The sequence below is a fragment of the Eubalaena glacialis genome, chromosome X, assembly GCF_028564815.1.
Source record: "Eubalaena glacialis isolate mEubGla1 chromosome X, mEubGla1.1.hap2.+ XY, whole genome shotgun sequence".
Lineage (NCBI taxonomy): Eukaryota > Metazoa > Chordata > Mammalia > Artiodactyla > Balaenidae > Eubalaena > Eubalaena glacialis.
Genome location: NC_083736.1, coordinates 78,912,320 through 78,927,123, shown reverse-complemented (window position 1 = coordinate 78,927,123; position 14,804 = coordinate 78,912,320). Strand labels below are relative to the sequence as shown.

At 33.0% G+C, this 14,804-nt stretch overlaps 1 protein-coding gene across 1 annotated transcript in view; it reads right to left on the bottom strand.

Annotated features, from left to right (window-relative positions):
• The window catches only part of DACH2 (dachshund family transcription factor 2), a 611,154-nt gene that overhangs the window by 117,104 nt on the left and 479,246 nt on the right, over positions 1-14,804 (bottom strand). The window contains exons 7-8 of the mRNA XM_061178171.1: positions 4,679-4,814; positions 2,088-2,171 (exon numbers count right to left, since the gene is read on the bottom strand). Coding sequence (XP_061034154.1) covers positions 2,088-2,171; positions 4,679-4,814 — 220 coding nt within the window. The remainder of the gene's footprint in view (positions 1-2,087; positions 2,172-4,678; positions 4,815-14,804) is intronic.

Below are 14,804 nucleotides of genomic sequence, written 5' to 3'. Positions count from 1 at the left end.
AGTTTAGTCAAAATACTTGAGTCAAAACTAAAATAGCAATTTTGGTAAGTCATGTTGGACACAGTCTAAATGGAACTCACTGCATGAAAGCCCAGACCATATAGACTTTGAAATGTCTGCATATGAAAATTTAAGGCAAAATATAAATTATCATTTGAGATATGTATCACACTAGCTGTCACCCAATTTTACAACGTAGAGTAAGAGGCGGGCTACATGAAGCATACTCTAATCATTTTCTGAAAATTTCCACATAACAGCAAAGCTGGCATTTTATAATTTCCAGATCTATAAATCATTTTTAAAATCACGATATTACTCAAAACAGATGTGAAAACATATGTTTGCCACAGTTGTATAAACTGCCTACTTGTCAAACTTAATAAATGTTGAGACTTCTACTTTAACTGCATTCCCTTTTAAGAACTAAAATCTATTTGAGGAAAATATATTTTATCTTAAGTACAAATGTAACTGGTAGAACTTAACATAGAAAATCTCATTTAAAATAAAGTTTTCCATTATAACCAGAGAAGTACAGTTTAATATGCCACTCCGGTCTATTAATGTCCTCACCAGGATATGTGACCAACACATTTGAAATGAGTATAACTGTGCCATTCCACAGTAAGAGATTCAGAAATGCCAGTGCATACCACTGTGTATTTTATGAAAATTGGCTACTGTACATCTGTACTAGCACTCCAGCTGATTTTTAATAAGACACAGCAGTGTGTACTTGAACACTGCAGCAAACAGGCCAGTCCTAAATGCCATTTTGACTTATGGGGTTTGCAGTTCTGACAGAATCATATGTATCATGTACAGCTTGAGATTTTCCTAGAAAATATGCTTTACTTCCAAGCTGTCCTTCAAATAGTCATGACTTGCTAGGAAAGAAGTTTCAGGAACAAATTGTTTTTGAGTTATGAATGAAATTTCATCTTTAACTATAATTCCATTACCTGTGTAAGAGTTTGGGTAGTTTAATATACTGAACCTGACTTCCATTCTGACAACTTTTCTGAAATCAAGCATCTTGGGGCCCCAGAGGGTACAGTCTTTCAGTGTTTGGATAAGAAAAGACAAAACATGTGGCAAGGAAACCAACAATGGATCAATGAAATTAAAATTATACATTATTCCAAATTCTAACTAAAATGCTCATCTAGGTAATTAGAAAGCAAGTTCAGTCTAGAGAAGAAATAAAAAATTTCTCCATTAACTCTTCAGCTCATGGAGTGTTTTTTTCTGTATATTATGAGCATCTTTATTAAAGATGGAAAAATGCAGCCTATAGTGAAGTACAATCAGACCATCTGATGATCTGATAAATTACATGTTAGCTTATGTTCTTTAGCTTAGAGTTACTAACTCATGGTGACAGTCATAATGCATAGCCTATAACATATGCTGATATATTTTCCTTTACTCTTACCTTTACAGCCTTTTAAACAAAGTTTTACTCAGTTTTCATATCAAGGAAGCCTGTCTTTGAAATTCTTACTTTCCCTACCTTCTTTAAACAGATATCCTAAGAAAAAATTGGATACTGTGCAGAAATGACACGTTTGTCAGTTGATTACAAGCCAGATTGATGTCATATCTATCAATATTATAGGTAAATACCTGATTGGAGCTGCTTGCTAAACTTTCCTCTGAAATGTCCAAATTAGCATATACTTTTAAAATCACTTTTGAGTGTTGAGGGGAACATCTCTCCTCTATGACAGCAACTCAAGTTTTTCAAACATAACCATCAAATGGTGATTCATTTAAATATAGTCAACAAAGTGCATACATAATAAAAAGAGAATCAGATGTCTCGGATCAGGCATAATAAAAGGACTTAGGGTAAAGTTTCCAACCATAGGCACAGAGAAACTTTGGGATAATATGTTATTTATAACATCAAATAAACAAGCTTCAGGTAAATATTATTTTTTTACTACTAAAAGAATTTATCCAAAGCCAGTATGGATCTATTCTGACTTAGGGAAATGTGGATGCAATATACAGCAATGGGATGTTAATTGAGTTAGTATCTGATCTTTATATGTACATCAAATAAGCAAAAGTCATTTTACCTTTATTTTCCCTTTGGAATTTTTTGATGGTTGGTCCATTATCCTGATCAACAATAAGTTCCTCTCTATTGTTGGGCATCATAACTATAAATAAGAGATATAACTGAGTAATTTTCTTGCAAAACACCCAAAAGAAAAGCAGAAAACCATTACATAAATAGCTATTTTACTCCAATAACAACATGAATTTTATACACTTCTACTTCTGAACAAGTGAAAAGATTTTGTTGGTCTGATGATCATACAATTTAAAAATCAATAAGCTGCTTAATCATATGAATTTTAAAGTATAATTAATACATAGTATATATATAATTTCCAATGTATTTTCTTTAAATCATTTAAAATATTTCCTCTTTTGAAATTCATGTGCAAATTAGCTATTGACCTCCATAATTAATAATATATTTCCCAAAATGCTTCAGAGAGAATTTTGCACTTAATCTCATGAGTTTAAAATAATTATGAATTTAGTTTACTTTGTAGAGTTTTTGCAAATATATAGCAAAATTAATAGATAAAATATAATTTTCTGGTAATTGTAAGTGCTTCTTCGCAAGACATTTATATTGAAAGAGGAAAATCATGTCAATTTCAGTTTATCATTTAATTCTCTTTAGTTATATTTTATTAAAATGTTATATAGCACTATCAATAAAGTATGGTCACTTTAAACCAAAAATCATCAAACCTTTTAATTCACTTATAGACAATCTCACTATCATGCTTGGATAATTGTGGAATGTGCATAGAGAGTATAATTACTGCCAGTGGAATAAGAAATGTTTTATGTTGTCAAGATTTTTTTTAGAATATTATATTGCTTTGGATATAGTTTATTTCTAAGTATGACATCTCTTGTGATATGTCTATTACAGAGTACACATATTTCCCTGTGTGCTCTGCTTTTAGCCAGCACTCAATAAATAATTCTCTCTCTCTTTTTCCTCTCTACTGCCCTCTCTCATCAGTACAAAGATTATCCTAATAGAAGAATGTATGTTTCTTGATTCCTTTATGGTCATCTGGCTACCCCCACAGGTCTTGCTCAGACTCCCTTGAATCTGTTGCACACAATATTGTAACTAGTAGGTTAGTCTGTATCCACAGAACAGAGTAAAGCTAGAAAACCTCTGTCACCTCTTCCAGGAATTAAATTTACTCCCTTATGGCCATTAGCTACAAGTTCTAATTCAGTGGTTAACTCTGGCTGCACATTAGAATGTCCTGAGAAGATATTGAAAAGCAAAACAAAACACTCCTTCTAGGCTCTATTCCAGACCAGGTAAATGAGACCCTGAGCGTGTGGCCTGGGCATCCAGATTTGTAAATGCTCCATAGGTGATTATAATTGGGAGCCAGATTTGAGACCCACTGGGCTCACTATGAAGCTAAATCGTTATAAAGAATATATAATATCGACAAGCTAAGTGAGACTTGGATGAATTTCCACAAGAGAGAAATCATCTTTGTCCTTCCCCACCACAAATCCAGAACCTAACACCTTCCCTAATCCCTCAAATTCCTTTCCTCCCCCATAAAAACATTATTTTGCAGAGTCTTGAAGCAATCACTCTTATGAAGTGTAAAAATTTAGAGTTTACATTAAAAATGTCCCTATAGTAAGACTAAAAGAAGAAAAGATATTATTTTCCCTAAAGGAAATGGATACTTAGGAAATTGGATTGTGTAGGTACAGAAGATTAATGAAGATTTTACCTTGCTCACTTGGTTCATACTTATTATATACCAAATGAGAATTTGTTATAGCTGAATGCACTGGGTAATGTCTGTATACCTGAGTAGGATCAAACAGCAGGAGATGATAAGCAATCAAGGTAAAGCCACACAGAGAAAAATAGTGCTTATCCCTCACATTTCCTTAGCGCTTTAAATTTCTGAAGTGTTTTTTTCCACATATTATTTCATTTGACCTCATAAAACTCCAGTGCAATAGGCAGAGCAGTAATTATATCCATATGTTAGGTAAAGATACTCATTGTGGTTAAGTGACATATCCAAGATCTCATAGCTAGTTAGTGCCAGACTGTGTCTAGATTCAAGTCTCCAATATGCCAGATCACTGACAATAACATTCTAATATTTCTGGAATAGTGTCTGTGGTGTAAGACTTCTGAAACAATAAAAAAGAAACGTAGGAAAAATCATGTTAAAATTTGTGATCTAAATTGCTGAGATTATTGCAAATCATATATTGATTCACTTTTTAATCACTCTTACATGATCAACTGTCCAAAGGATATTTTATCTTCCATTATTCAAAGGGTGTTGTGAATATAGCAAGTGATTTGTATCACACTAGCTGCCAAATACCAGCATATTGAATTAACATATACTCTACAAATATCCCATCAAATTGTTCCCATGAGATCCAGTGATACAGTAAATGAAGCCCCTTCCAGAGAACAAACTTCTAACACCTTTTTTGTTGTTCATATTGCTTCAGTAATAAAAAATCACCACTTTTCAAAAAGCATCAATTCCCCCGGTTTTTCTCCCCTCTCTATTGCCTAATGAAGAATTTCCTGAAAGATTATCTTTCAGTTCCTTGCTTCAGGTGAGATACTCACCCATTCTCTCCGAATGGTGATCCATCTGAGAGGGAGAGCTGGACACGCTGCTGCTGGGTTGGGAGGAGGTCTGGCTCCCAGGGCGATGACTCTCTTCCAGGGAAGGAGCAGGAGAAGGACTCTCTGGGATCCGTTCCTTACACAAAAGGAAACACAAGGAAATGTGATTTTGCACCAAGTTTTTCACGTTGGTGGAGTCCATAACATTTGAAATGTTGACCTCTCATCCTGAAAGTGCATACATCCATAATACTTGGTCTTAAACACATATCTTCAGACAAAACCATATTTTTTGTTCTTCGGAAATTAATGGGATATTGTGAGGGTTAAATAAGAGAAAAAGTGAAAAGGCTCAGTGCTACGCCAGATACATGGTAGAGCTCAAGGAAGGTTAGTTTCCATTTCCTTTCCTAGGAAATTCATCAAGGATTACGAAGTGAAGTGACTATTGTTAGTGAAAATTTGTTATTGTAAGCTTCTACATTGATATAATGTTCAGGCCATAACCTGGAGAGTGAGCTTACTGTCTGAGTAAGAAGATCCCCCAAAGGTAAACACCTGGAACCCTGGAATAAAACTTACAAATAGTGGCACCTGGTACATGTTGTGTCTTGCTGCACTGACAAAAATTATGGCAATAATATACTTGTGATCTATCAGACCTTAGGAATTCATGTTGAATTTTGCAAACAAAATACTTTGATAGTCACAGGACACAATGATGGGTTTTTGAAACTAACACTAAGACCTATCAACATCAGTTCATTAGTATTGTTTAGATTTTTATAGTTTTAAATTATGAATTTGAATAAAAATAAAATATTTCTTTTACATATCTCAACAGTAATGGTTATGGTTCTCAGGACTTTTGTGATAATGAATATTGCTAAAAACTCTGAAGTTATTCACTGTGCTTATGCATCACAAACTAATGAATAAATCTGAAAATCATTTAGTTAATTTGATCAATTAAAAAAACACATTGTAGTGTTTATCCATATATGCAATAAATGTGACTCAGTGATAGACATGCTGGGACAGAGAATGTTTATTCTATAAAATATTTAATTCATCCATAATAAATTTCTTAAATTAAATGTTCTGTCTAATTATGTGTAGTTACAACCTCAGTATTCTAATCATCATAACATTAAAAATTAGTTTGTCAAATATGTTCTTATACATTTTCACAATGATTTTGCACAAGAGGTCCAAAACTGATAAATTCCTTAAAGAAAAACTGTTTAATGCAAAATTAATATTATGAGAGTTAAAGGTTATTATTTCATTAGTGGAAATTAACATTTTGCAATGTCTATCATTGTGGCAGACAGAATAGTGCCCCCCTGCCCCGCCAAAGATGTTTAGTCCATATCCTAAGAGCTAGAGCCTGTGAATATGTTATCTTACATGGCAAAATGGACTTTTCAGATGTGACTGAGAACCCTGAGATAGAGCTATTACACTGGATTATCTTGGGGGCCGAAAGGAAAGTCAGAGGAAGATATGATTATGGAAGAATGGTCAGAGAGATAAGATGGAAAAGGCAAGGAAACCGATTCTTTATTGGGAGCTTACAGAAAGAAATGCACTCTTGCCAGCAGCTTGATTTTAGCTCAATGATAGCCATGTCAGACATCTGACCTACAGAACTGTAATATAATAAATTTGCATTGTTTTAAGCTACTTAATTTGTCATAATTTGTTACAGAAGCAATAAAGAACTAATATAGTCATCAATGTAGTATGTTCATTTTTAAATGGTGTTTTATATATTATTATTTAGCATTTAGTTAACATTTGATAATTTTAATGAAATGAATAGCGGACTTTGAGTATATTAGCTGCAATATGATATAGTTATTAAATACCAATAATTGTAAATATATACTACACCCTAAAGGCTCTATAACTTTTGTCATGCTTCAAAAACAATGTTTTAAGACAGAGAAATATATATTTCATTTATATTTAGTATACAGTTAAGTATACAGTTGCAATACTATGTACACAGGGCAAGATCAAAAGACACATATAAGCAAAGCAGAAGAAGAGAATCATTTTTTTTCCAAATAATTATATTTGTATTTTGGAGGGATGGTATGGAGATGGGCAGCAAATTATATATAGACTTTATACCACATCATTTTACTTTTTGAAAAGACTAGTAGTTCATCAGCTGTGAAATTCAACCTAAAGTATAGTGATTAAAAATATAATCCCTAAATAGCATGTGAACATACACACACACACCCCAACAAAAGGAATTTCATATATGAGGTCAAAATTATTTTTTGCTTTTCACTGTTGTGTAGTCTCAATGATTCTATGCTAAAATATGTCCAGTCTTTGAATTCTAACATTGGATATTTGCTGAAAAATATGTAATTTAATAACTATGTTTATCTCTAATGGACCTGTAAGTGAATGGATAGGGACAAAGTACAGCAGTTACTGAGCAAAAATAGAACTGAACAAACAAAATCACTGTGTAGTGGCAAACAGGAATAATACACAGCAATATATGCTGCCATAATAAAAATGGAAAATTTGGGGGCGATTCATAAAGCTGATGGTTTGGAAAAGCAAGAGAATTCAAGTGACAGTGATACTTGATCTTGCTCACCCTGCTTAAAAAATGAAAGCTCATGCTGAATTTTTAAAAAATTGGAAGAACATCTACACAAATAGAAAATACTATAAATAATGAGAAAAAATACAATGCTCTAAAGAGGAATCCTCCAAAATGTTTAAAATTTTCATATGAACAAATAATATGAACTCAAATAATTTACTTTTAAACTCTTTCTTTGACATTTTGAACAGTACATTAGGTGGAAAAATACATTAACTTTGAAAACATGACAGAGCCACTTAGAGCTAACATTTTGCATAGTCATATTTCTGCTTTAATATTTTGTAGCCTGCACTTTCCAAATTCGATCAAGATTCAATTCATTGTTATTGTTTCCTAAGACCTCACAGAGGTCAGACTTTTTTCACCATGTAAACAACATTAGATGAATCCAGTGCCTTATACTGATTAAGAATTAGGTGGGTTTAAAAAAAAAAAATCTGTAGGAAACTGGGAATGTTTAATTTCTCCTAAAATAATGAATAGTTCTATAAACAATTTCTACTTTGCAAGTAAACAGATCCATTTTTCAGCCCTGTAATCAGTATGCATCTATTTAGCTACTTAACTGCAATGTGTTTTGGTTCATTAGGTGGCTACTGTTGTGTCTCAGCCTAGTTAAATTTTCACAGCAAGTTAATCTGTTTTATTACAAATGAGAACACAAGTGATAATGTCTTCACCATTTGCCAAATACAGGGTTAACAGTATTTGCAACAAATCAATAAGGGCATTTAAAAAGGAAAATTGCAAATCTATAACCCCAGTCATTTTACTCATTGATGACTTAATTTTATTTGGCATTTATGACTTTTACAACACTGTTACTCTTCATGTATTTCATTCATGCCCCATCAAAAACAGCTGTAGCTCTTCTGAAACACTGCAGAAGTTTTCTCCATATTCAGTCAACGTAGCAAAGAGGGAGATTTCCAAAACTGATGCATACTTACCCAATCAATCCCCACTTTCCCCTGAAATTAGTAAAATTATCTGCAATAATAACTCAAATTCTAGCATATACTTACATAGTTCAAGGCTTGTGACTAAGAAGAAAGAGTCATTATAGAAAATGTTTTTAATTAGTACCTATTATTCCCTCTTCTATCACACTGTTTCCCTTTTTGGGGGGTACATATGGTCAAAGGAGATGTTCATCATATTAAATCATTTGAAAGTACATTTGAACCTTAATAAAAACCAGGGTCAAAGCTGAGAATAATCAGTTTTATACAAGGTTTAACACAGTCAGTTTGGTATAGGATTTAGTTTGTTGGCACTAAGGTATCAACTCTGCCCAGTTTCATGGAGATCCTTTATTTCATCTCAATGTATTTCTTTACATCTTTGGAAATATAATATACGCAGAACTTGTGAAGTACTAATACACGCATATCAAACGTGTTTATATTTATGTGTTCATGTGTGTTGTTGCCTTTTAAAAACCTATCTCAATGTTAAATTGTACCTCTGATGTTTTATGATATTGATTCTTCTCAAGCGTTCAGTGGGGTTATGTAACATACAATTTGTCTTTTTATTTTTATTTAATTGGAATTCGACTCTCACTGTGATTACTCTTCCAAATGTTAATCTATTAATGAGTTCCTAAAGGATTTAATGGCATTTCGCTGCTTAGGAGTGGCTTTTGGAAGTTTATCTGAATGCTAGATATTTTATTCATGCATTTGTCTTGATATTTCATATTTAATTGATGAGTTCCTTCTGTACTGTCACCAGAGTTATGCAGAAACAGAACAGATTGTAATTTGACAGACTCAAATAATAAAATCAGGAACAAGAAAATAAGAAGTTTGTTCATTGTTGTTGCTAACTTGGGTTACCATTAGTCCTGAGGAAGAATTTGATGCTCAGATTTGTTATCTTTGAATACTATTGGATGCATGACACTTTATGAATTTTTATGAATCAGTTTAAGAATTAGTATGTGCTCCACAATCAACAATTTACAAATGTATTTAAGTTAACACAGATGGATATGGCAGGGTTTTCATGAATTTAGAAAAAAACAGACAGATGAGGGGGGTGCAACTGGAACATGTAACCATGAGAGAGTCCAAAATCATAAGCATGCCCTAACTGTGACCTATGTAATATTTGGACAAAGGACCCTTTCACCTCTTCAATTTGAAACTTGTTCTGGAAGAGGCTGACACCTGAAGGGAATCAGCCATAATATCTGTTCATAGCATGTAATGACCTCGAGTGGGAGAATGGATAGTTCAGTGGGAATATGTATGGCTTGTAAATTATGTTGTAGGTTTGGACCTCTGCCACCCATCAAAACACACACACACACACCTTAATTCTCACTCAATGCATCTTCATCTCACGTTCTAAAAACAGTAATAGCTTTGTCTTTCCACAGAGCACTTAGAATAAGACTCAACTAGTGATTTTTTCAGTGAATTTGAATTATCACAAAAAAACCCTTTCTGTGTTGACTAATTTTAATACCAGATGTTCACATGCTAATGCCATTGCCTTATGACCATTTCCAATCAATTCATTAATTGCCAGCTGCTCAGCTAAACAAAAAACACAGCTAATCAGATGATACTGGTAAACAGCCAAATAACAGCTTCCTACTTAAATTTCTTAAATTTGTTATCAGAGAAAACTATGGAACACTGATATGACAAAGTTTCCCACAAATACAGAAAAACTGTATTATAAAATATTTAAATGTAGGAAAATACATTTTCATATCAGTCAGGTATTTTACCTATTCTGCTCTCAGGATTTTGCCACATTGAGTAATATAACTGAAGGATGAAAAGCTTTGAAAGCCTAATGATCTTAATGCAATTTTCAATTCATGTTATAGTTATATTAGTTATTAGCTACAAATGCTAATATCTGAGCCAACAGTAAAGGGATCTGAGCCAGACCTAAAGACTATGTGCCTGGCATAACAATATTCCCAAACTAGTTTCTGGCCAAAAAACAGAAACAAACAACAACAACAAAACCAAAACCAAAAAAAAATTTGTTCGCAACTTATAATGTCTTTTCCAGCTTGGGAATTAACGTCTGTATCACTAATGATCATTTATGTTGAAAACATTCCCCAAAGTTTAATATCTGATGAATCATTAGTTTTCATTCATTCATGCAACAAACATTTATTGAGTGACTAATATACCCATTAAGGATGAAAGAAAGGCCTATGGGTGTCTTCATATGGTGTGTAGATGCTCATAGTTCAGACTAAAGACTAAATAATCCACATATAAACATTCAAAGATAAATTAAAATAAAATACAAATTTGATCAATTTTGATATCAGAATGGGCACATCTCTCCAGTCCCCACCAGATCCCTAACTTTTCTTTTGTGGCACTGAGATCAAAATAGCCATTGCACATGAATGGATGCTCTCTAGAGGGCGGGTCCGATACCTGTATATGCATCTAATGGTGGGGAACCCTTGGTCCTGGTACTGATAAGAAGTTGCACAGACAAATGTATATAGGGAAAGCTACTTCTTTCTCAGGCTAGCTCTCTGCCATGATTTTGGTTCCTACTTATTACTATTTCTATATGAGTATAGAAAACATAATAAAAGAAAACATAAGTATAAAACATAATAAAATAAAATAATATTACCTAATACATATACTGAGTATTTACTAGATGTCAGACAGTGCTCTAAGTGTGTTAACAAATTTGTCTCATTTAAGTCTCTTGTTAACACTATGAAGTAGGTACAATTATTATCCCCATTTCATTGGGAAATAAGGCAAACTGAGATACAGACAGGTTAATTAATTTTCCTAAAGTCATATAAAAAGAAATTTTGAAACCAGGATTCAAATACAGGCAGACAATCTGACTTCAGAGCTTGTGCTCTTACCCATCATGCCATACTGCCTCCAGTGAAATCTTCTCAATGCATCTTACTTAGCTGACAAACTATGATGGCTCTAGCCAGAAACAGTATATAATTCTATAAATTACTTGGGGGATGGGGCATCTGCCTGTTTCATTTTGTGTTTTTGATAATGCAATGTAACATGATCCTTTGCACATATTAGACCTTTGCTAAATCAGTGAATTCTGTGTTCTTGCTCTCTGTTTTCTAATAGAAAAAGATGACAATAATAATGGAGTAAGCCAATATTCAGCAATAGCTATCATTTCTGGCCAAATTCAAGGCTAATTGCAATACATTTGCTGATTTTTCAATCTGTATTATCCTTTTTTCCCAAAGATTACTAGTGATTCTGAACTTTCCAACCATACTATCTAATGCTTTAGAACAGTGCTGTCCAATAAAATTTTCTGCAGTGATGCAAATGTTCCTTACCTGTGCTATCTAATATAGTAGTCAAGTACCATGTGACTATTGAGCAGTTGAAATGTGGCTAGTTGAAACTGAGGAACTGAAGTTTTCATTTTATTTAATTAATTTAAATTGAAATAGCCACATGTGGCTAGTGGCTACTATATTGAATAGTGTTGCTATAGTAGGTATGTGCTATGCATCTGCCTAAGATACTTTGTTAATTGTTTACCACCATGGAGGTGGGGAAATTTATTAAACCATAAGCAAATATATATTTTCTTTAGATTCTAAGCTTCTAAAAGTCACATCACTTCTCAGAGCTCTAAAAAGCTATGGTTTTCTCTCCTACCTGTGAAAAGGAAATTAAAAAGATGAAGCCAGGTCTAGTCTCCCTTGGGTTAGCTTTCACTATCTAAGGACATTTGCAGGAGTCAACACCTCTAATCACCTAACTTTTTTCACACTAGGGTAGAAATATTTACACAGTGGTAGAAGAGAAAGGCACAAATGTAATTATGCTCTTTCCAATTTGACTTTATTCTATGTTAAGCTGGTATAATATCAATTGTCAAAGAAACTAATTATTCATTCATTTTATAGAGATTTCTTAAACTTTGACTCACATGTTATGCCTTTCTGAAGAAATAAAAGATAATAGGTAAACTGCTTTGAAAAGATTTTGTTTGATTTGCTTAATGGATATGGGAGAATATTGGCATAGAAAGTTTGATTTGATAAACATTTCATATTTCATGTAATGCTTTAAAAGGGGAGTGTTGTCTTGCTCAAACTAGAGCTAATTGTTAAATATACAGTAATTCTGTGAGCCAAGTGTTAAGCTGTTGTTAACTTGAAATCAGCCATGGTGGGAATATTTACACCATAGAAATTAGCAAATGTTATAAATCAGAGGTTTTCTTTTTTATTTTGTTTTGTTTATGAAGAGCTGCTTTACAGACACACCACTGGATGCTGGACCAAATATAAACTCTAAAACACTGAACTTTTAAGTCTATTATAGGGATTTGAAGGTTTTTTATTTCATTCTAATGTTCAACATTATCAGACTAGGCAAATAACAAGATTATGAATAAGTACACTAAGTGTTGCATTCATTTGAGTCTATGAGCATTCAAACGAACACAAGTACACTGTCACATTATTAAAACACATATTATGCAAATATGCAATCACAGTTGTATGCATTCTACATTGGTCCTTTTAAAGAACCTGAAAAATTAAGGACAAACATGGCACACTGACAATCATCTACTAGTAAACTTTTAAGCACAGAGAAGGTAGGAAAACTTAAATCATTGTACATAGTTTCCATTTTTCTTATGACTCAGGAATCCTGGTCTCATGAAGTATAAAACAAAATCAGCAAAAGCATGTTTTCAAAATAGTACATATTAGTTCATTTCATCTATTTAAATTTTTAATAAAGAATTATGTTTATTATTTGTCTCTTCCCATTAGGTTATACGCCTTATAAACCATCTGATGCATAATAGGGACTCAATCAATGGAGAACAAAAAATATGGATGGCTTTAAACCAGATATCAGTGGCTTATTCTGATTCAAATAGCTAACAATATACTTGCTAACAAATGCCAAATTGGCTAACCTGAATTATGATTAGGAGTTAACATGACTTATAGATTAGCCTAACCAGTTTTCTGATGTAGACTCAATCAGAAGAAATGGAAACATAGAAATTAAGTGTAAAGAATGTGAGAGATCTAGTTTGCAGAAAGAAAAAGTGAAGCACAGGAATATTAAAATATTTCCTCCCAGGCACTTTAATCAGAAATGCTAAGTGCTTTCAACACCCATTTATGATAAAAACTCTCCAGAAAGTGGGCAAAGAAAGAACAAACTTCAACATAATAAAGGCTATATGTGACAAACCTTCAACTAACATCATATTCAACAGTGAAAAGCTGAAAGCATTTCTTCTAAGATCAGCAACAAGACAAGGATATCTGCTCTTGCCACTTTTATTCAACATAGTTTTGGAAGTCCTAGCCATGGCAATCAGAGAAGAAAACAAAATAAAAGGAATCCAAATTGGAAAAGAAGAAGCAAAACTGTCACTGTTTGCAGACAACATGATACTATACATTTGATACTATACATAGAAAATCTTATAAATGCTACCAGAAAACTACTAGACCTCATCAATGGATTCAGTAAAGTGGAAGGATACAAAATTAATACACAGAAATCTGTTGCATTTTTATACACTAACAACAAAAGATCAGAAAGAGAAATTAAAGAAAAACCCCATATACCATCACATCAAAAAGAATAGAATACATAGGAATAAACCCACCTAAGGAGAAGAAAAACCTGTATTGGAAAATTATAAGATGCTGATGAAAGAAATCGAAGACAACACAAACAGATGGAAAAATATACCATGTTCTTGGATTGGAAGAAAGAATATTGGGAAAATGACTATACTACCCAAGGCAATCTACAGATTCAATGCAATCCCTATCAAATTATCAACGGCATTTTTCACAGAACTGGAACAAAAAATCTTAAAATTTGTATGGAGACACAAAAGACTCCGAATAGCCAAAGCAATCTTGAGAAAGAAAAATGGAGCTGGAGGAATCAGGCTCCCTGACTTCAGACTATACTACAAAGCTATAGTCATCAAAAGAGTATGGTACTGGCACAAAAACAGACATATAGATCAATGGAACAGGATAGAAAGCCCAGAAATGAACCCATGCACCTATCGTCAATTAATCTATGACAAACGAGGCAAGACTATACAATGGAGGAAAAACAGTCTCTTCAATAAATAGTGCTGGGAGAACTGGACAGCTACATGTAAAAAATGAAATTAGAACACTCTTTAACACCACACACAAAAATAAACTCAAAATGGATTAAAGACCTAAATGTGAGACTGTAAAACTCTTAGAGGGAAACATAGGAAGAACACTCTCTGACATAAATCGCAGCAATATCTTTTTCAATCCATCCCCCACAGTAATGGAAATTAAAAAAAAAACAAACAAACAAACCTAATTAAACTCAACAGCTTTTGCACAGCAAAGGAAAATATAAACAAAACAAAAAGACAACCACAGAATGAGAGAAAATATTTGCAAATGATGCAACCAACAAAGGACTAGTCTCCAAAATTTACAAACAGCTCATGTGG